Source organism: Erinaceus europaeus, chromosome 6 (assembly GCF_950295315.1).
Source record: "Erinaceus europaeus chromosome 6, mEriEur2.1, whole genome shotgun sequence".
NCBI classification, from domain to species: Eukaryota; Metazoa; Chordata; class Mammalia; order Eulipotyphla; family Erinaceidae; genus Erinaceus; species Erinaceus europaeus.
Genome location: NC_080167.1, coordinates 15,746,092 through 15,767,943, shown reverse-complemented (window position 1 = coordinate 15,767,943; position 21,852 = coordinate 15,746,092). Strand labels below are relative to the sequence as shown.

General features: G+C 43.2%; 3 protein-coding genes across 6 annotated transcripts in view; 2 read left to right on the top strand and 1 right to left on the bottom strand.

Moving 5' to 3' along the window:
* The window catches only part of VPS33A (VPS33A core subunit of CORVET and HOPS complexes), a 38,668-nt gene extending 24,827 nt beyond the window's left edge, over positions 1 to 13,841 (top strand). For 2 of the 4 annotated variants that reach the window (XM_060193148.1, XM_060193151.1), the window contains exons 8-13: positions 2,826 to 2,952; positions 6,812 to 6,879; positions 7,758 to 7,895; positions 9,617 to 9,754; positions 13,005 to 13,173; positions 13,524 to 13,841. In XM_060193148.1, the coding sequence (XP_060049131.1) occupies positions 2,826 to 2,952; positions 6,812 to 6,879; positions 7,758 to 7,895; positions 9,617 to 9,754; positions 13,005 to 13,173; positions 13,524 to 13,705 (822 nt within the window). In that variant the 3' untranslated portion in view covers positions 13,706 to 13,841. The remainder of the gene's footprint in view (positions 1 to 2,825; positions 2,953 to 6,811; positions 6,880 to 7,757; positions 7,896 to 9,616; positions 9,755 to 13,004; positions 13,174 to 13,523) is intronic. The other 2 variants (XM_060193149.1, XM_060193150.1) reach the window with 2 other exon arrangements.
* Positions 1 to 21,852, bottom strand: part of BCL7A (BAF chromatin remodeling complex subunit BCL7A) — a 236,299-nt gene that overhangs the window by 4,135 nt on the left and 210,312 nt on the right. The gene's annotated exons all lie outside the window — the stretch shown is intronic.
* LOC132539090 (uncharacterized) lies at positions 20,281 to 21,824 on the top strand. The gene is made up of 2 exons (XM_060193170.1): positions 20,281 to 20,718; positions 21,463 to 21,824. The coding sequence occupies exon 2, from the start codon at positions 21,487 to 21,489 to the stop codon at positions 21,619 to 21,621; it is 135 nt and encodes a 44-aa protein (XP_060049153.1). The 5' UTR covers positions 20,281 to 20,718; positions 21,463 to 21,486; the 3' UTR covers positions 21,622 to 21,824.

The window sequence follows — 21,852 nt, the reverse complement described above, 5'->3', positions numbered from 1 at the left end:
GTTAAGAAGAAACCATTTGTGCTATAAATAGTCAAAGATCCTCTGTGATTGAACTTGCAGTCTCAGGGGAAAATTTAGTCAACAGGCCAGTGGCAGAGGATGCTGCAGCTGTGGTAGGTGATAATGAGAGCCGGCTCCCCACAGCCCAGAGCTCAGAAACCGGGGGTTTTGTTCTCACTTTCCTGCCTCCTCTTGCCCAGCCGCTGGTGTATTCTTGGTTAAGCTCATTTTTAAAACATGGAGGGACCCAGTAAAATGATCAACTCTGACCAAACTTTGGAAACATTAATTAGGAGAATTTTCAAAACTACTTTTTCCATGGAGTATTATTTATAGATTCCCATCTTTTTTGGGAATTATTGATTTGCACATTTCTTAATTGATTGCTTGATTTAAATTATTATTGTTTTGCAAAACAAAAATATTTTCTCTTCACTAAGGATGGTTCACTTTGCTCATGGGTGACATTCAAGATTGAGGTTGGCTTTTGTTTGTTTTGTAATGAAAATAGATGTTTTTCTATTAGAGGGAAGTTTTAAAAAAATATTTTTATATCTATTTATTTATTTTATTTATTCCCTTTTGTTGCCCTTATTATTTTATTGTTGTAGTCGTTGTTGGATAGGACAGAGAGAAATGGAGAGAGGATGGGAAGACAGAGAAGGGGAGAGAAAGATGAACACCTGCAGACCTGCTTCACCGCTTGTGAAGCAACTCCCCTGCAGGTGGGAAGCTGGGGGCTCGAACCGGGATCCTTATGCGGTCCTTGCGCTTTGCGCCAGGTGCGCTTAACCCCCCTCCCCCCCCCCCCCCGTGCTACCGCCTGACTCCCGGAAGATTTTCTTTAATTATCTTTATTTATTGGATAGAGACTGAGAGAAATTGAGACGGTAGGGGGGAGACTGAGAGAGAAAGAGAGACACCTGCAGCCATGCTTCACCACTTGCAAAGCTTTCCCCCGGCAGGTGGAGACCAGGGACTTATACCTGGGTCCTTTCGCATTATAACGTGTGCTCACCCAGGTGCACCACCTGGCCCCGAGGAAGGATATTTTGCTGTTTATATTCCTCTCAATTTTTAAAAGAATTTATTTATTTACTACTGATAGAAGAGAGAGAGAGAGAGAACGAGAACACTAGGGCATCGCTCTGGGACAGGCGGTGCTTGAGGTCAAACTCAGGACCTCATGCCTGTAAGTTCCGTATTCTAGCCCTTGCATCATTTCCTTGGCCACTATGTTCCTCTGTTAACATAGTGTTTGCATTTTTGTTTTTTACTGCAAACTGATTGACCTATCTAGTACTGTCCCCCACAAATGCTTAGATGCCCATAAAATACTGATTACAGCATGAGAAGTGCATAGGAAGACAATACCTTGGGCATCTACTCTCTAAAGAACTACTGTTGTGTGGTGAGTGAGAGATAGCTCACCTGGTGGAGCACAGAGCCAGCGTGTCCTGCCATATGTGAGGCCCAGCCCAGTGGGAGGTCCGTGGGGAGCACCAGGTGGAGCTTTATGCATGATGGAGCCATGTCGCGGTATCTCTCCTCTCTGTCTCTTTCTCAGAAAATAAAGGGCATAAAGTTCAGCTGGGAAGGCTGTTTACCTGTATCACATATGAGCAGGTCCTGGACTCATTCCCCAGCATTGTAAAAAATAAAAAAATAAAAACAAAAACATAAAATAAAAACTGCTGTTGTTTACAGTCTTCTAAAACACTATTAATCACAAATGTTTAAAAAAACAGCTTGTTGAGGCCATCAATTATTTTGACAGACCCTGCAGCGAGCAGGACTCCTCATGACCTCTGCAACAGAATACTGTTACCAGACAGTTAAAAATGGCCTGACAAATGATGGCCCGATAGATTGCAAACAGATGGTCGGTGGTCCCAACAAAGAACTAAAGAATGTGGTGACCCCCACTTTGGCTGGGACCTATTGGTCTGGTGTGATGTTTAGAACTAGCCCATGCTTTGCTCTGAATGGGTCAGGCTTTTGCTAAGTTTGAAATGATTGGATATAGGCTGATAAGGTGATGTGTTCCCCCTCCCTGAGTGTAGTCTGAATTCCTATAAATTGTATGGTTTGAGCTTTGTTCAGGGTCGAGCTTGGTAGACTAACACCAGTCACCATCTCGGCCCGGATTGCAATTCGTGAATAAACATCTTTTGCTTCCTTAAAAAAAAAAAAAAAAAAAAAAAAAAAACAGCTTGTAAAAACAGACAAACTGCAGTTGTTGTAACTGGCCACAGCCAACATAGACTTACATTTTCTGGGTTTTGTGTGTGTGATGTTGGATCTGGGTATGACCTGATTTCTTTATGCTCCGTTTTTTTTTCTTTTTTTTTTTTTATTATCTTTACTTATTGGATAGAGAGCCAGAAGTCAAGAGGGAAGGGGGTGATAGAGACAGAGAGACACCTGCAGCACTGCTTCACCACTCGCAAAGCTTTCCCCCTGTAGGAAAGCTTTTTTCCAACCCGGCTCCTTGCGCATTGTAATATGTGCGCTCAACCAGGTGTATCACCACCCAGCCCCCCTTTTTTTTTCCTATTGATATAAATGAAACACTCTCTGAGCAATATAAAGGACAGAGCATTTAAAAAAAAATCCTCAAATATATCAGGGCCTGGGAGATGGCACAGTGGATAAAGCATTGGACTTTTAAGTATGAGTTTGACCCCTGGAATCTCATGTAAAAGTTATACTCTGGTTCCCCGAACCCCTTTCTCATAAACTAATAAATGAACAAGTAGTAAATCTTAAAAACAAACAAACAAAAAAAACCACCCTCACATTCCCTGCTGTTGCCTGCGTTTCAGGAAAGACACAATGCGAAGACCGTGGGAGAGATCAAGCAATTTGTCTCCCAGTTGCCCCACATGCAAGCAGCGAGAGGCTCCCTTGCAAACCATACCTCCATTGCTGAACTAATCAAAGATGTGACCAGTGAGTATCTCCAGAGTGGCTTTCCTCCAAGCTGACTTACATGCAGAGTGGTCATTTGCACACTGCTCTGCTGCTGCGCTGTGCCTCCTAGATTTTGTGACTGGAGCACCACTCAGTTCCGGCTCTTTGTGGTACAGGGGATCGAACCTGGGACCTATGTGTTGTTTTTATTATTAAAAGATTTTATTTATTTATGAGAAAGATAGGAGGAGAGAAAAAGAACCAGACATCACTCTGGCACATGTGCTGCTGGGGATTGAACTTGGGACCTTACACTTGAGAGTCCAGTGCTTTATCTCTGCGCCACCTCCCAGACCACAGGGACCTATGTCTTGCATGCAGGTTCCATGTGATGCCACAGTACTATCTCACCCTCCCCATTGTGCACTGTGGCACCATGCCAGTACTTCCTGGGCAAAATTGGCTCTATTTTAATAATGCATATTATTCTCTGTTTTATTTTATTTTTTATTTTAATGAAAGATACAGAGAAAAAGGCTGGAGCACTTCACTGCTCTGGTTTATGGTAGAGCTGAGGGTTGAATGTGGGACCTTTGCGGCCTCAGGCATGAGAATCTCTTTGCAGCCCTTATTCTCTTCTCTCTCTCTCTTTTTAAGACTTTCTTTATTGATTGATGAGAAATAGAGGAGAGAGAGAGAAAGAACCACTGTGAAGTCCTAGGTTCAGCTCCTCGTATCACCATAAGCCAGAGCTAACAAATGCTCTGGTAAAAAAAAAAAAGAGCAGGTTAAGTGCACGTGGCACAAAGCACAAGATCCAGCGTAAGGATCCGGTTGAAGCCCCCCGACTCCCCACCTGCAGGGGAGTCGCTTCACAAGCAGTGAAGCAGGTCTGCAGGTGTCTATCTTTCTCTTTCTGTCTCTGTCTTCCCCTCCTCTCTTCATTTCTCTGTCCTATCCAACAATGACGACAACAACAACTATAACAATAAAACAACAAGGGCAATTAAAGGGAATAAATAAATATTAAAGAAAAGAAAAAACAAAGAGAGAAAGAACCAGACATCACTCTGATACATGTGCTGCCATGGATTGAACTCAGGACCTCATGCTTGAGAATCCAACGCTTTATCCACTGTGCCGCCTACGGGGCCACCCCAGCCCTTATTCTCACTATTGACTAAGTGTATGCTGCTGCTCATAGGTAAGGATGTTGCATCTATGTCAAAATAATTTCTTTTTACTATAAAACAATGAACTTATCTAATGAAATGCTTAAAGTGTCAGTAAGAGAAAAAAAGATTCTTCTATAAGTTTTTTTTTTTTACCATAATATGGTATGGTTAATTATTATTTTTAAAGATTTTATTTATTTATGACAAAGCTAGGAGGAGAGAGAAAGAACCAGACATCACTCTGGCACATGTGCTGCCGGGGATCGAACTCAGGACCTCATGCTTGAGAGTCCAAAGCTTTATCACTGTATTACCTCCTGGACTACATGGTTAATTATTTTAATCAGGTTTTATTTTTTTCCCATTAGTTGATTATTTAATTAGGACAAGGAGATTTTTCTTTCTTTTTTTTTTTTTAAAGAATTTATTTATTTATGAGAAAGACATAGAGAGAAAGAACCAGATATAACTCTGGTACATGTACTGCCAGGGATTGAACTCAGGACCTCATGGTTGAGAATCCAGTGCTTTCGTTATCCACTGTGCCACCTCCCAGACCACAGTGTATCACTTTCATTTATATTATATGCATTTTTGTCGATGAGCTGACTGTAATCTATTCTTTTTATGTTTAAGTGAGTGGTGTTTTTTTTTTTTTTTTTTTGACACCAGGTCTATAATTGAGGGTTGGTGCCTACATAATGACTCTACCACTCCTGGAAGCCAAATTTTTTTTCCCTCTCCTTCCTTCCTTCCGTCCGTAGGACAAGGAGATTTTTCTATTTTTGTTTTTCCCTTGAAGACTTTATGCAAATTACTTCCTTGGATATTTTGAAAGATGTGTGTTAACATCTTCACAGATAAATATTAAACCAAAGACAAGTTTTCACATTAAAACATAGTCTGTAAGGGCAACAAAAGGGAATAAATAAATAAATTAATTAATTAAAAAAACATAGGCTGTAAATAGTACACAGTTGATTGGCACCCTTTGAATCTCAATGTGAAATACAGCACTGAAAAACTAGATCTTTGTTTTCGTGTTGATAGTAAAAATCAATTAAAATGGGATTGAATCTGATAAAGGAACTGAAATAATCTTAAGAAATTTCCTTTGATCTTGAGGCAAAAGTCTTTTGTTGTTGTTGTTAAATAAAGACAGGCAGAGAGAGGGAGAGACCACAGATCTGAAGCTTCCTTCAGTTTGGTGGTGACCAGGCTCTAACCTGGGCCACGCACAGAGTAAAGCAGCACACTATCCAAGTGAGCTATTTTGCCAACTCCTGAAGCTTATTCCCTCTTAGTCCTAAGAATAGCAAAGGGTACAGTTATCAGCTACAGCCTGATGTAATTGAGAATTGCAGGCTTGTAGTGTTTTCTTTTTTTCTTTAAAGATTTTATTTATTCATGAAGATAAAAGGAGAGAGAATGAGGGAGAGAGAGGGAGAGGGAACCAAACATCGCTGTGGTCCATGTGCTGCTGGGGATTGAACTCAGTACCTCATGCTTGAGAATCCAGTGCTTTATCCACTAATGCCACCTCTCGGACCATGGCTTGTAGTATTTTTCATGTTTCTTAGAAAGTTCTTTTCATGCATGTACAAACCAGTGTATTTACTATCAACTGTAAAACTCCCAGCAAAGAAAAAAAAAAGAAAGAAAGAAAAGAAAAAGAGTGGTCCGGGAGGTGGCGGAGTGATAAAGCTTTGGGCTCTCAAGCATGAGGTCCTGAGTTCAGTCCCCGGCAGCACATGTGCCAGAGTGATGTCTGGTTCTTTCTTTCTCCTCCTATCTTTCTCATTAACAAATAAATAAAATCTTAAAAAAAAAAAAAAGAAAAGAAAAAAAGTTATTTTCAGGTGGTGGTTTGAACATTTTGCTTGCTTGCTTTTCTTTTTTGCATGTCTTATTATGTGTTAATACTCAGTATATAAAAATGTGCCACTCAAATGAATTAACAGGGCCAGCAAGGTAGCTCACCTAGGAATACCTGCTTTGTCTTGCTCATTCATAACCCTGGTTAGTGGCCAAGCCCCACTGCACTGGAGCAGGGGAGCTTCAGTGCTGTGGTGTCTTTCCCTGTGTCCCTCTCTCTCTTGCTGTCTGATAAAGTTGGCTGAATGTCCTGAAGCCCCAGCAATGACAAGAAAAAAATAAGGGGGTGGGTGGGCGGTAGCGCATTAGGCTAAGCAAACATTAAGGTATCTCTCCCCCTCTCTATCTTCCCATTCTCTCTCAATTTCTCTCTGTCCTAGCCACCAACAGTGACAGCAATAACAACAATAATAACATTATGCAAAGAGACTCTCATGCCTGAGGCTCCAGTCCTAGGTTCAATCCCCTGCACTACCATAAGCCAGAGCTGATCAGTGCTCTGGTAAATTAAAAAAAAAAAAAAAAAAAACGATAAAATAACAAGGGCAACAAAAGGGAAAAGATAGTCTCCAGGAGCAGTGGATTTGTAGTGGAGGCACCAAGCTCTAGCCATAACCCTGGAGACAAATAAATAAGTATAAAAAAATAAAATAAATGAGGAGTCGGGCAGTAGCACAGCGGGTTAAGCGCAGGTGGCGCAAAGCACAAGGACCGGCATAAGGGTCCCGGTTCGATCCCCAGCTCCCCACAACAAGGGAAATAAAAGGGAACAAATAAATAAATATAAAAAATAAAATAAATGAACATTACTTAATTTCTAAGTTGCAAATATACTAATTCCATTTTAGCTTCTGAAGATTTCTTTGATAAATTAACAGTGGAGCAGGAGTTTATGTCTGGAATAGACACCGATAAGGTATGTGAACATACATTGCAAGGTATGTAAATTAAAACTGCTTTAACACATAATTGACAATGTAGCAAATACAAGATTATAGTTAATTTGATGTCTTTCTTTTTTCCTTCTTCTTTTTGCTTTGGTTCCTGTGCCTTGCCTAAATACTTTTTTTTTAAAAGAATCCCATTTTGGCTTTTAAAAAAAATCTTTTAATTTATTATTGGGTAAAGACAGAAAATGAGAGGGGAGGGGAAGATAAAGAGAGGGAAAGATAAAGAGAGGGAAAGAGACAGACACCTGCAGCCCTGCTTCACTCGTGATAAAGCTTTTCCTCAGGTGTGGACCAGGGGCTTGAACCCAGGTCCTTGCACACTGTAGTGTGTGCGCCTAACCAGGTGCACCACCACCCAGCTCCCCTTGCCTAAATAGTTTTCGAGTTGTGAAAATGTAGATGTTTTCAACTAACAGATGCTGAACATCACACAAAATACTTTCTATAACCCTCAGAGAGATGAGACCCAGCTCTGAAGTCAGAGACCTTTAAGGGCTATAATAGGTCAAGGTCTTTACCCCAAAGGGGAAAAAAAAATCACTCCTATCACTGAGACTCAGTCGCACAGGTCTCAAGCATTCAGCAACCTCTTAGGTGGCGTCTCCTTGTCCCAAGAGCCCAATGTGTCCAGACAGGATTTGACTTGCTTGAGTGTGAGAGTGGTGGGGGTGGCAGGGCCTCAAGCTATTCTGCAGAAGGCTTGGGGAAGGTGAAAATAGAACCAGTCAGTCTCCTGTACATCTCCTCTATTTGACTCGGAAAGATAACTGTAGCTGTCTGGTTCTTTAAGCCCCCAGAAGAGCAGATGCATTATGTAATTTCATATTTAACATTTTGTTTCTAGGTCAACAGTTACATAGAGGATTGTATTGCCCAAAAACATCCACTCATCAAGGTGTTAAGACTAGTTTGCCTCCAATCTGTTTGCAATAGTGGACTCAAACAGAAAGTGCTGGATTACTACAAAAGAGAAATTCTCCAGGTCAGTACAATATTATTTTAAAAAATTATTTATTTTTTTGCCACCAGACTTATTGCTTGGGCTTTGTGTCTTTATAGTTCTGCTATTCCCAGTGGTCATTTTTTTTTTCTTTAGAGCATTAGAGACAGGGATAGGGATAGAGAGAGAAACAGAGAGAGGAGAGATCCTGAAGTACCACTCTCCTGCTCATGAAGGTTCCCTGTGCAGGGGTTCCTTTGGTGACTGGGAGCTTGAACCTGGATCCTCTTACATGTCAATGTGTGTACTCTACCAGGTGATCAATCACCCAACCCATAGTGTGTGTGTGTGTGTGTGTGTGTGTTTAATTTTATTTACTTCTCCTGGCAGCCATTTTTTCCCTTTATTTATTTATTTATTTATGTTTATTGTTGTTGTTATTGATGCCGTTGTTGTTGGATAGGACAGAGAGAAATGGAGAGAGGAGGGGAAGACAGAGAGAGGGAGAGAAAGAAAGATACCTGCAGACCTGCTTCACTGCCTGTGAAGCAACTCCCCTGCAGGTGGGGAGTGGGGGGCTCGAACTGGCATCCTTACACGAATCTTTGCACTGTGGGCCATCTGCGCTTAATCCGCTGTGCTACCGCCCTACTCCCATTTTTTTTTCCTTTAAAAAATTATTTTTCTTTATTTTTACTTGACCAAACAGAGAGAAATTGAGAGGGGAGAAGGAGATAGAGAAGAATTGAGACACCTGTAATACTGCTTCACTGCTCTTTTTTTTTTAATTTGTTGTTTTTTTAAAGTAATTTATTTATTTTAATTTTTGAGAGAGATGCAGAGAGAGAAAGACACAGAGAGAAACACCAGAGCATTGCGCAGCTGTGGCTTATGGTGGTGGCGGGATTGAACCTGGGACTTTGGAAGCTCAGGCATGAGAGTCTCTTTGCATAACCATTATGCTATCTACCCCCGCCCTGCTCTTTTTTTTTTTTTTTAACAAAGATATTTAATAGATTGAAAAATTAATTAGGTTTGTAAATGGGGTCGATCATTTAGGGAAACTCGGTCTGCTAAACTTATTAATTTATTAGACATTATTGGCATACATATCAAAATACTTTTATTGCAAAATATTAATGTGTAGATAGAATCACAAGTTGAATGTAAAGCCCTACAAAAACTACATTCCTAAACGTGTAACTTGAATAAACTAAATATCAAATAAAAACCACCTACCCAGAGTCATTCTCTCTGGACAACTTTACAAAGCAAATAGCAGTGCTTTGCTACACTGCTCTTGAAGCATCCCCACTACATGTGTGGACCAGGGGCTTGAACCCAGGTCCTTGTGTATTATAACATGCATTCAACAGGATGCACCGCTGCCTGGCCCCCCAGTCAGTTTATATTTAAATTACTAACGAAATTAAATCATAAAGAAAAAAAACATTCTGAAAAATATATATTTGCTTTTGCTCTGTCTTTAATTTTTTTCTAGAGGCTTTTCCTTGCTATTGAGTGAACACTGTCTGTTGTGTTTATTTAATATTATTATTACATAATAAGAATTAATTTCCATTGAGCAAGTGGGTAAAGCAACAAACTTAACAAGTATGAGGTCCTTTACTACCTTTGAGGCCCAGGTTTCAAACTCAGGACCTCAGACTTGGTAAGTATGAACTCTACCTACTTAACCATCTCCTCACCCCCAGATTGCTCTTTTTGCACATGTATCTGATCTGACATGTGTTCTCCGGCAGACTTACGGTTACGAACATATACTCACCTTGCACAATCTGGAGAAGGCTGGCCTGCTAAGGCCACAGACAGGGGGCAGGAACAACTATCCAACTATCCGGAAAACCTTACGCCTCTGGATGGATGACGTGAACGAACAGGTGAGACAGTCTGTCCACACCAGCTCAGTTTACTGACTGATGATTTAAAATAATAACATTTGCTGTCTGAGCTTCTCAGACACTTTTCTGCAATTGTTGAAAAAACACTGCATCCCTGAGTTTTGTCAGGCAGACCCACAGAGGGTCTGCAGGCTATTCCCCACAGGGTGTTTGGAAGCAGAGTATAATGTGAAAAGCTTCGGAACCTGTGCAGAGAGGCCTCTGGTCAAAGAACACAGTCATCTTCCACCTGCGTAACTGAGAGGGAATCTGGGCAATAAAAACCCTGAGCTTGCATTGCTGCCTACTCCTTGGGTCTGTCTGGCACCCCCTTTTGTCCAAACCCAACCACAGTGTGGGAGCTATTGGCATGGAGCTTACAGGTCTGCCTCCAGGACATAGGGCTGCAGGGAGAAGGACAGAGAGGATCTGGAAAGATCCAACACAGCAGTAGCAGCCAGTACAAAAATAAGTCAGCTCATACCTGAGACTCCAAAGCCCCAGGTTCAATCCCCTCACCATCATAAGCCAGAGCTAAACTGCTCTGGTAAAAAAAAATAATAATAATAAAAGAAAAGGGAGTCAGTGGTAGCACAGCAGGTTAAGTGCACATGGTGCAAAGGACCAGCGTAAGGATCCCGGTTCGAGCCCCCGGCTCCCTACCTGCAGGGGCGTCCCTTGGTTTGTTGGCTGTACTACAAAACCACTGCTCCCAGTGGCTATTTTTCCCCTTCTTTTATTTTATTTTACAGAACAAAGAAAATGGGGGGGTTAGAGAAAGACACGTGCAGCATTGTTGACTGCTCATGAAGCTTCCCCCCTGCAGGTGGGGACTGAAGATTAGAACCCTGGTCCTTGCACATGGTAACACCTGCACTCACCTGACTCTACCACACCTGCTCTTCCATACTTGTTTTTATAGTCTGCATTCTATATCATTGTTCTCCAAAGTAGGGAACATTATGGTGTTTATTTCAAGCTTGCTTCATTCCTTTTTATTTTTTATTTTTCATAAAATACTTTGACTCTGTCTTGCAAGAAAAGCTTGTAATTAAACAGTCTTTTCTATCAGTTGCAAGATTTGGTTATTTCCTCCTTGTGGGAATACTTAATTTCAGTGTTGTAAAAAATTGTAAAAATACATTGTTTGTATTATTATTTGTTGTAAAAATGTCAAAAATACATTAGTTTGGCTGTCCTCACTGCCTCCCTCCAGCCCTACTCACTCCATCTCACTGAATCTTGAGAATTCTGCTATGGTTTGCTGCTTTCTTTCCAGTTATTCTTTATAGCTACATAGTGGTTTGCAGATATATCTTATTTTGATTTAATAGATTTAATCTTTTAGTTTTTTTAAAGTTAAGTATTTTAACAAATTTCTGTTGATAGAGAGCCAGGCAGGTGGTTCAGTGGTAGAACACATCCCTTGTGTGCTCGAGGCCCTAGGTTACAGCCCTGACATCACCTAAAACCAAGGCAAAAGGTTCTGAGAGCTGGTGTAGTAGGTCAGCTGGTATAGAAGCGTCAGCTTCTCAAGCATGTTGTCCTAAGTTTGATCTTTAGCATCCCGTGTCTAAGAGTGATGCTTTATTGTGTGTGTTCTCTCTAAGTAATTTTTCTAGTAATAATAATAAACAAACACATATATATGATTCAGAGCATATACACTTTGCCATGCACATGGGCCCAGGTTCAGTTTCCCAGCACCACATAGGAGTGCCATAGACAGACCAAGGGGAAGCTTCATGAACAGTGTTTCTGTAGTGTTTCTCCTCCTTTCTCTGGCTCTCCTATGTGTCTATTTAAAATTTACAAGGGGGGGGGGGAGTTTGCTGGATATTGTGGAATTATGCAGACATAAAGCTCTGCCACCAAAAGAAAAAGATAAATGGAAAAGCTCCTCAGTTATTTTCTGTCACTCACACATTCATCTATCCATCTGCATTATAGTGTTTCCTCTTATCCACATGGAATACATTTTAAGAATTTTTTTTATTTCTTTTTTTATGTTTATCTTCCCTTTTTTTTATTGTTGCTGTAGTTATTGTTGCTATTATTGATGTCATCATTGTTAGGACAGAGAGAAATGGAGAGAGGAGGGGAAGACAGAGAGGGGGAGATAAAGACAGACACCTGCAGACCTGCTTCACCGCCTGTGAAGCGACTCCCCTGCAGGTGGGGAGCTAGGGCCTCAAACTGGGATCCTTACACCGGTCCTTGCACTTCGCGCCATGTGAGTTTAACCCGCTGCGCTATCGCCCGACTCCCACATTTTAAGATTTTTAAGACACCCCCCATTGGATGCCTGAGACTGTAGCTAATACTGAACAGAATCTATACCATGTTTTTTCTACATGTACATACCTGTAGTAAAGTTGAATTTATAAATTAAACAAATATGAGCAATGATTGAACAATGATAATTTACAGTAATAAAGTTTTAAAAAATATGATTTATCAGGGACTGGGCAGTGGTGCACCCTATAGAGCACACACGTTACCATGCTCAAGAACCCAGGTTCAAGCCCCCTATCCCCACCGCAGGGGCAGGAAGCTTAACAAGCAGTGAAGCAAGTGTTTCTCTTTATTCCTCCCTAGCTCCCCCACCCCTCCCAATTTCTCTCTGTTGTCTATAAACAACAGAAAGAAAAGAAAATGGCCACCAAGAGTAGTGGCTTCATCAGTGCAGGCACTGAGCCTCAGTGTTAATTCTGGTTGCAGTAAAAAAATACGAAGACTGTGATTTCTCCTTTTCCATCTCAGAAGATCCTACTATATGGAATTTTTGAACTGGGGCTCAGGAGGAGTAACTGTGGAAGATGAAAGGGCAGCAAAGGGGCCTGCTTCACTTACTGTGTTGCATTTCATATGTTTGTACTTGGACAGTTCTCCCCTGGAGTGTGGGCCCAGGAGAAATGCCTAAAAGTAGAATCACTACGTTAGAGGTTAGGCACAGTGTTACTCCGTTAGAGAATGCCAAGTTACCCTTCAGGAAGCTTCTTGCCAATTCAAGTAACAATTCTTCATCTTCAGCACCTACATGCTTGGGGTGGTTCCTTTAATATGGAGTGTGAAGATGGAGATGCTGAGAATAGAGCCCAGCTGGGGAGGATTAAAAGAGGTTGGGGGGAGGGGTCTTTGTGTTTCTGGCTTCAAAGCCAAATCCGGTAATTTTAAATTATCCAAAAGGCCACAGTTTGGTGCCTCTGTGTCTACTGGTTTCCCCAACCCCCTCTAATTCTGTTAACAGAATCCCACGGACATATCCTACGTGTACAGTGGTTATGCCCCTCTCAGTGTGCGGCTGGCCCAGCTGCTCTCCAGGCCCGGTTGGCGGAGCATCGAGGAAGTTCTGCGCATCCTCCCAGGGCCCCACTTTGAAGAACGGCAGCCACTGCCCACGGGGCTGCAAAAGAAACGTAGGTTCTCAGCCATTGGCTCCAGGTCCTTGTACACCATTAGTGTGGTTTTCATGGACTTTGCAGCAGCTTTTTAAAGGACTAGAACTCAGTCCAGTATCCTTTTGTTAGTTGCTGATGTATATTGTAAGCACTTGAGCCCCAAGTCCCTGGAGATTAGCAGCTTTCAAACTCTGGAAATCCCAAGAATTAGAAAAAAAACATTGAGGTCAAAATCACAACCCCAAGTTCCAGGTGAACTGTCTGTACTGAGACACATTTGACTTTTCCTTTTAAGTGATGCACTTTTTTTAAGAGGCAAGAAGAAAAAGCATTTAGTAATTCTTAATTCTAAAATGTCTACATTTTAGGTCAACCAGGAGAAAACCGAGTGACGCTGATATTTTTCCTTGGGGGCGTGACCTTTGCTGAAATTGCTGCCCTGCGTTTTCTATCCCAGTTGGAAGATGGAGGTACAGAGTACGTGATTGCTACCACTAAACTAATGAATGGGGACAGCTGGATAGAGTCGCTGATGGAAAGACCTTTTTAGGGCGTTTGAAGTAGACTTAACAAATGAACTGCAGAATATACTGCCCTTTTGAAGAAGTGAAACCCCAGAGAAGAGTGACAGAAGAATGCAGAATTTACTTTTGGTTCAGTTCCTTAAATTATACTGTTTTCTCCTCTCTGGTTCTCCTTTTGTGTTCTTTATTAAATAGAAGAGAACCTGCCCAGATGAAAGAAACACAAGTTTTTAATCTTGTAAGTTCAAGATTTTCACTAGAGACTGCTGGATACGTCCTACAGGGAGTGGGATCTGTATGGCACCCAAGTGGGGGCAGTTCTTAAAATAAGTAGGGACTAAGTAAAAGTGAGAAAGTGGAAGCTCCCACTGCTACTAGTGACTGTGTTGCCTTTAGACTTGTCATGCATAAGGCAGTAGGCTAGTGTGTGTGGGGGGGTAAGATCTGTGTATCATTGAGCTAAGATTGCTGGGGGTTGAACTGCACCACTGATCTCCATCCCCGGCCCAGAGGTTTCTTTTTCCTGTAGATACGGTACTTGGTATTTAGTGTCACCAGTCTCAATCTTATCTGATCATTACAGCAAATGGTGGTTCCTTAAGACATGTTTTGGGACTGGGTGGTGGTGCACCTGGTTGAGCGCACATGTTACAGTGCGCAAGGACCCAGGTTCGAGCCCCTGGTCCCCTCCTGCAGAGGGAAAGCTTTATAAGTGGTGAATCAGAGCTGCAGGTGTCTGTCCCTCTCAATCATCCTGTCCCCTCTGAATTTCTAGCTGTCTCTATCCAATAAAAATATAAATTAAAAAATTCAAAACAAGTTTTGATTCCTCTGCTGCTATAAAGTAAGAGGTTTAAGTGAGTTTCTTAAAACACAGTTTATGATCTGATGAGTTAAATCAGTGAGTCCCATCCTTACCAAGGAATGTGTGTGTGTGTGTGTGTGTGTGTGTGTGTGTGTGTGTGTGTATATATATATATTTGGATAGAGACAGAAAGTGAGAGGTGAAGGGAGATAGAGACACTTGCAGCCCTGCTTCACCACTCATGAAGCTTTTTCCCTGCAGGTGGGGGCCAGGGGCTTGAACCTGAGTCCTTGCACTTAACCAGGTATGCCACCGCCTGCCCTCCCCACAAGGACTTTACACTGAGGATGTTAGGATGGTTGTAACCAGGGAGCAGCTTTCTGAGAATGTAACCATTCAAAGATACTTTCCTACCACCTGTGTTAACTCCCAAGGGATTTCAGTGGTAGAGGACTCTGAGGTTCAGTTCTCTCCCTGCCATCATCCAGCTGACTCCACTGTGACTTGCATTTTCAGCATCTTGCAACTCCATCTCCCAGGTAACTGCCTCTGTTCCTTTCTGGCAGTCTGTGGCCATAATCCCCAGTCTCTTCTGTTTCATTCCCTGGCCTAGTGACCTCAGCCTTCTCTGGTGCAGCTCAGCAGTTACCTTGAATCTGGCAGCCACAGCTGCTGCTCTTCCTTTAGGAGGCTCAGCCTCCAGCAAACTCATCGAGAAGGGACCAAGTCAGCATCCCTTCTCTGGGGTGATTTCGACTGTTAATTACTAATCATAGACGGTTCCACATCTTTTTTCACTAGTGGAATTCGCTTAGCACATTACATGCATTGAATCACAAGAAAATTTATTTTTTAAATTCTTAGAATAAAGGTGGAAATAATATGTATGTTTTTCTCCTCCTGGAATTGATTTGACTTTGACTTTCAATATTTAGAAATGCCTTAAACTATTCCTGTTTGAGAAAAGCCTTTTTCAAATATTTATCCCAGGAAGATTCGTTTATTCTAGAAGGACCAACCATTGTCAGCCTTAACTGTCTTAGAGAATGAAATCTACGTTATCCCTCAGCAGTCTTGGCTCATGGGATTCAATTCAAGTCCAGTCAGGTCTCCTTGGCTGGGCTTTTTATCTTAGGAACAGATACTTAGTTGTGTCTCATGTATCTGCATTCACTCCTGACTCTATACTTGCTTACATAGAGCATGGTTAGGTCAGCTCCTAAAAATGCATTCAGGAGGAGACTTACAAATATCAATTGCTTCATTTGTATGCAAATAGAAAGCAGATAATTATATATATTACGCCTTTGTGTAAGTTCATTTAATACTTGAAGCAGTCTTTGTTTCCAAGGAGTATGCTCTGAGAAGGGATATGTGAATGGTACATTTATTCTTGGAGAGGGTGGATTGTTTACATCATGTCTGGACTTTTGTCTAATTGAGTAGACAGTTCTTAAATTTTTTTTTTTTTATAAATTATATATGTCCACTTCTATTTTTTTAATATTTATTTTATTCACTTTTGTTGCCCTTGTTTTATTGTTGTAGTTATTATTGTCATCGTTGTTGGATAGGACAGAGAGAAATGGAGAGAGGAGGGAAGACAGAGAAGGGGAGAAAAAGATTGACACTTGCAGACCTACTTCACCACTTGTTTTTTTTTTTTATCTTTTTTTTTTTCTTTTTTATTTAAGAAAGGATTAATTAACAAAACCATAGGGTAGGAGGGGTACAACCCCACACAATTCCCACCGCCCAATCTCCATATCCCACCCCCTCCCCTGATAGCTTTCCCATTCTCTATCCCTCTTGGAGCATGGACCCAGGGTCATTGTGGGTTGCAGAAGGTAGAAGGTCTGGCTTCTGTAATTGCTTCCCCGCTGAACATGGGCGTTGACTGGTCGGTCCATACTCCCAGTCTGCCTCTCTCTTTCCCTAGTAGGGTGGGTCTCTGGGGAAGCTGAGCTCCAGGACACATTGGTGGGGTCTTCAATCCAGGGAAGTCTGGCCGGCATCCTGATGACACCTGGAACCTGGTGACTGAAAAGACAGTTAACATACAAAGCCAAACAAATTGTTGAGCAATCATGGACCCAAAGCTTGGAAAAGTGGAGAGGAAGTATTAGGGAGGTACTCACTGCAAACTCTAGTGTACTTCTGCTTTCTTACTTTGGTGCCATACTCCAAACTCAATTTCTGCTTTGCGTTTCTACTTCTTTTTTTTTTTTTACATGCATAACATTCCCCAGATTCCCATTTAACAATACAACCCTCACTATTTCATTCATCATTTTTCATGGACCTGTATTCTCCCCACCCACCCACCCACCCCAGAGTCTTTTACTTTGGTGTAATACTCCAATTCCATTTCAGGTTCGACTTGTGTTTTCTTTTCTAATCTTGTTTTTCAACTTCGGCCTGAGAGTGAGATCATCCCGTATTCATCCTTCTGTTTCTGACTTATTTCACTCAACATGATTTTTTCAAGGTCCATCCAAGATCAGCTGAAAACGGTGAAGTCACCATTTTTTACAGCTGAGTAGTATTCCATTGTGTATATATACCACAACTTGCTCAGCCACTCATCTGTTGTTGGACACCTGGGTTGCTTCTAGGTTTTGGCTATTACAAATTGTGCTCCCAAGAACATATGTGTACACAGATCTTTTTGGATGGCTGTTTTGGGTTCCTTAGGATATATCCCCAGGAGGGGAATCGCAGGGTCATAGGGTAGGTCCATTTCTAGCCTTCTGAGAGTTCTCCAAACTGTTCTCCATAGAGGTTGGACCAATTGACATTCCCACCAGCAGTGCAGGAAGGTTCCTTTGACCCCACACCCTCTCCAGCATTTGCTGCTGTTACCTTTTCTGATGTGTGACATTCTTACAGGAGTGAAGTGATATCTCATTGTTGTCTTGATTTGCATTTCTCTGACAATCAGAGACTTGGAGCACTTTTTCATGTGTTTCTCGGCCTTTTGGATCTCTTCTGTGGTGAATATTCTGTCCATGTCCTCCCCCCATTTTTGGATGGGGTTATTTGTTGTCTTGTTGTTGAGTCTTGCAAGCTCTTTATATATGTTGGTTATTAAACTCTTATCTGATGTATGGCATGTAAAGATCTTCTCCCATTCTGTGAGGGGTCTCTTGATTTGGGTAGTGGTTTCTTTTGCTGTGAAGAAGCTTTTTAATTTGATGTAGTCCCATAGGTTTATACTTGCCTTAGTCTTCTTTGTAATTGGATTCGTTTCATTGAAAATGTCTTTAAAATTTATGCAGAAAAAAGTAGACAGTTCTGCTACACCGGCAATCCCTTAAAAAGAACTACATAGCTAAAGAAGTCTACATAGGCACTGTTTGTGTCATGTTGTACACTTGTGGGTTTTAGCCAACATTGAAATAAGTATTTGAATTCTATTTAACTGTGGAGCAAGAGAGTAAAGGTTAACAGGAGGATTATAAAATAACTGGGAAAGGAAGCTCTCCATGTGAGTTCTCCTTTCTAGCTCTGCTCTTACTGAAAATGAATTATGACTAATCATGCCATGCTGGTCTGTCTCTTGTTTTCAGCTGTGTGTTAAAGACTGGTCTGTCACAAGGAAGAAGTGTATTCAGGAAAGTTTAATTCAAGAACTAATTTTTAAAAATTATCTTGAGCTAACAGGGACTGAGGTAAAGCTGGAAAGATGCAGACATCACATATTGTGAATTAAATTCTAGAGATGATGTGATTACATTCACTCATATGGTTTAGTGCATACCAGAAAAAAAATAGGTGTCTTTTGTCAGCCAGGAGTAAATTTCTGATTCTCTTATTCCTAAATGGCACGTGTGAACTTCAAGCCACATGTTTCTTAGCTTCAGTTACTCCACTGCTATAAAATATCCCAAACTGGAGGCTCCAAAGACTAGGACACGTTACTGCTTTGGACATCCCTTTGGAGGATGTGAGTTAAAGGGAATAGAAGCAGGCCTATTTTCACTCTTTCCCATTACTTTGGTGTGGAAAGAGGCTATAAAATTTCAGCCATACTTTGCTTTAAAAAAGTCTTTAGGGGGAGTCGGGCTGTAGCGCAGCGGGTTAAGCGCAGGTGGCGCAAAGCACAAGGACCGGCATAAGGATCCCGGTTCGAACCCCGGCTCCCCACCTGCAGGGGAGTCGCTTCACAGGCGGTGAAGCAGGTCTGCAGGTGTCTTTCTCTCCTCCTGTCTTCCCCTCCTCTCTCCATTTCTCTCTGTCCTATCCAACAACGACGACAACAACAATAATAACTACAACAATAAAACAAGGGCAACAAAAGGGAATAAATAAAATAAAAAATATTTAAAAAAAAAGTCTTTAGGGAGTCGGGCGGTAGTGCAGTGGGTTAAGCACAGGTGGTGTAAAGCACAAGGACCAGCGTAAGGATCCCAGTTCGAGCCCCTGGCTCCCCACCTGCAGGGGTGTCACTTCACAAGTGAAGCAGGTCTTCAGGTGTCTTTCTCTCCCCCTGTCTTCCCCTCCTCTCTCCATTTCTCTGTCCTACCCAACAATGATAACAATAACAATTAAAATAATAAAACAAGGGCAACAAAAGGGAATAAATCTTTAAGGGGGTTGGGTGGTGGGATACCTGGTAGGAGAGAGCACATCTTATAAGGCTTAAGGACCTGGGTTCAGCCCCCAGTCCCTACCTTCATAGGGGGAAGCTTTGCAGTTGGTGAAGCAGTGCTGCAGATCTCTCTCTCCCTATCTCCCCTCTTCTCTTTCAATTCCTGTCTCTATCCAAAATAAGATACTCAAAAATTTATTTTTGCCAGAGTATGCTCCGCTCTGGCTTAAAGTGATACAGTAGACTGAACCTAGGGCTTCAGAGCTGTAGGCACAAAGTCTTCTGTATAACTATTAAGCTACTGCCCCTGCCCCCCACCCCACCCCAGCCATTCTTTCCTGTGGCTTAGAAGCCCTGTAGACGATCAATTCTCTGGGGGAGCAATTACTACTTACTGGCTTCCTGGGCAGCTTGATAATGTTCTGCTCCTGTTTTTAGCCAGGCTGCGGCCAGGGCACTGATTTGATAATGAGAGCCTGATCCAATTAAGGATCCATTTGCTTCTAGATGATGATGTTGAGAAAAGGATTGATGTCCACACTGCCTGCTTTTTAAAAGGTCACGAAACAGTCTTTACCAACTACTACCAAAAAAAAAAAAAAAAAATCAGTAGCATAAAGTTTGTGCTTTCTTTTCCTTCACTATTACATCTATTCTTTAGATCTGCTCTTTGCTGCTGAAATCTTGAACCTTTTTGGCTTCATATTTGGAGCTGAGATTGGAAGTGGCTACACTCAGACAGTACCTATATACTGAATCAGCAAACTGCTAAATTCTGTAAATTAAAGTATTCAGGAACTTTAACTTTTTTTTTTTTGCCTCCAGGGTTATTGCTGGGGCTCAGTGCCTGCACTACCATCCACTGCTCCTGGAGGCCATTTTTCCCATTTTGTTGCCCTTGTTGCCATTGATGTCGTCGTTGGATAGGACAGAGAGAAATGGAGAGAGGAGGGGAAGACAAAGAAGGGGAGAGAAAGATAAGACACCTGCAGACCTGCTTCACCGCCTGTGAAGTGACCTCCTGCAGGTGGGGAGCTGGGGGCTCGAACAGGGATTCTTACGCTGGTCCTTCCTTATGCTTTGCACCATATACGCCTAACCTGCTCTGCCACTGCCCGCACCCTATACTTGAAGGTTTTTTAAGATCGATTTTACTTTAGTTGGGCAGTCATAAGTGAAATGTTATTCGTATGGTTGCTTTTCTAGTCTTGAGACTCATGAGTAGGACGGGGCTGTTTTCAACATGAATTTGCTGGAAAATGATTTGAATTAATATCCTACCTGCAGTGTTTAGAAAAACAGGACGAGGAGCATAGAATACCCCGATTACTGTACCGCTTGCTTATTCTGGAGTTTTGCTGGCAACCCTGGAGCCTTGTGGGCTGGAGCGGTGACCCAAGCACAGGATGGGCAGGGTTGCCAGGGCCCCCGCCTGGCCTGTGTTCAGCTCCCTGACAGCTCAGGGACCACGTGGAGATTGTGATTGGTCTCCAGACCACACCTAATGGTTGAGTGCAGCAGCTGCCTGAAAATCCCTCAGCTCTGCTGAGATTGCTGGAGTGCACACAAGACTGTCTTTGGACACCAGACCAGAGGGGAGCCTCGGAGCTGCTGTGGCGGTGGAACCGTGGAAACTTTGCTGAGTGAGTGAAATGGGGAGAGAGGGAAGTTAGGGGCTGACTCCGAGGTGAAATTGTTGGGCAGAGCAGTGTCCACCGGAGAGTTTTGCTGGTTGTTCAGTGAAGCGAGCTGGGGTGGGACAGATAAAGAAGCGGACTATGAGGAAGAAGAGCCCTGCAGTAAATAGATGCCTGCCGCTTAGCTGATCTGCTGTCCTGGCTGGCCAGAAGGGTAGGGTGGTGAGCCTGAGGGTTCACACAGCAAAGATCCTTAAACTGCATTAACAGAGCCGGGGTGGGGGGCAGATGAATTGCAATGGGGGGGGTGTTGCCAGGAGGACCTGCTGTCTCCAGAGGGTCTTCCATCTTATCCCCTGAGGCTGCAGCTCGGGTGGTGGGAAGAGCAGGCTGTGCCCCGCCAGCTCATTAGCAGCACTCCACTCACATTAAAAATGCAGGAGGCTGTGGGAGGAGGAGGGGGGGGTGAAGTGGCAGGCAGCAGCCAGGGCTCGGAGTGGTCGGGCTGCTCTTCCAAGCCCGGATCCAGACTGAAGAGTGCGGAGAACTTTTAGGTTTCAAAGCAAGGAGGGCGTCCCGATGGTGGTTCCGGAGAAAGCCCGCAAGTCGTCGGGTTCCCTTGGTCTAGTCAGTGGCGGCCAAGACCTCCCGTGGCCAGGTATCCACGGGGCCGAGGGCAGTGCCCTGGAGGCCGGCGTGGGGGTGTCCTCCGGGCGCGCTCAGGGCCCGCCTGCTGCCCCCGCCCCGCAGGTCCTCGGCCTCTGGCGCAGAGCGATGCCGGCCTCGGCCACCATCCACGTGCTGCAGCTGCTGCGGGAGCTGCTGGCCTTCGTGCTGCTCAGCTACACGGTGCTTATCGGGGCGCTGCTGCTGGCGGGCTGGACCACCTACTTCCTGGTGCTGAAGTGACAGCGCCCCTGGCTCGGCTCCCCGCCCTCCCTCCTCCGCGGGGCTGGGGACGCTCCCGCCTCGTCGTGCCGGACGTGCACGTCCAGCTCATCAGACAACTCTGCCTCTGTCCCGGGCCGAGGCTGCCTCTCCAAACACAGCCCCGACCCGGGCTCCAGCTCCCTCGCCCCTCACGGCGTCTGGCGCGACCCACCGCCACCCTTCCCTACCTGCGCGGAAGCCGCAGCGGTT

Bases quoted from the DNA above. Each gene is read 5' to 3' on its own strand.
- LOC132539090 (XM_060193170.1), top strand. From the start codon at position 21,487: ATGCCGGCCTCGGCCACCATCCACGTGCTGCAGCTGCTGCGGGAGCTG.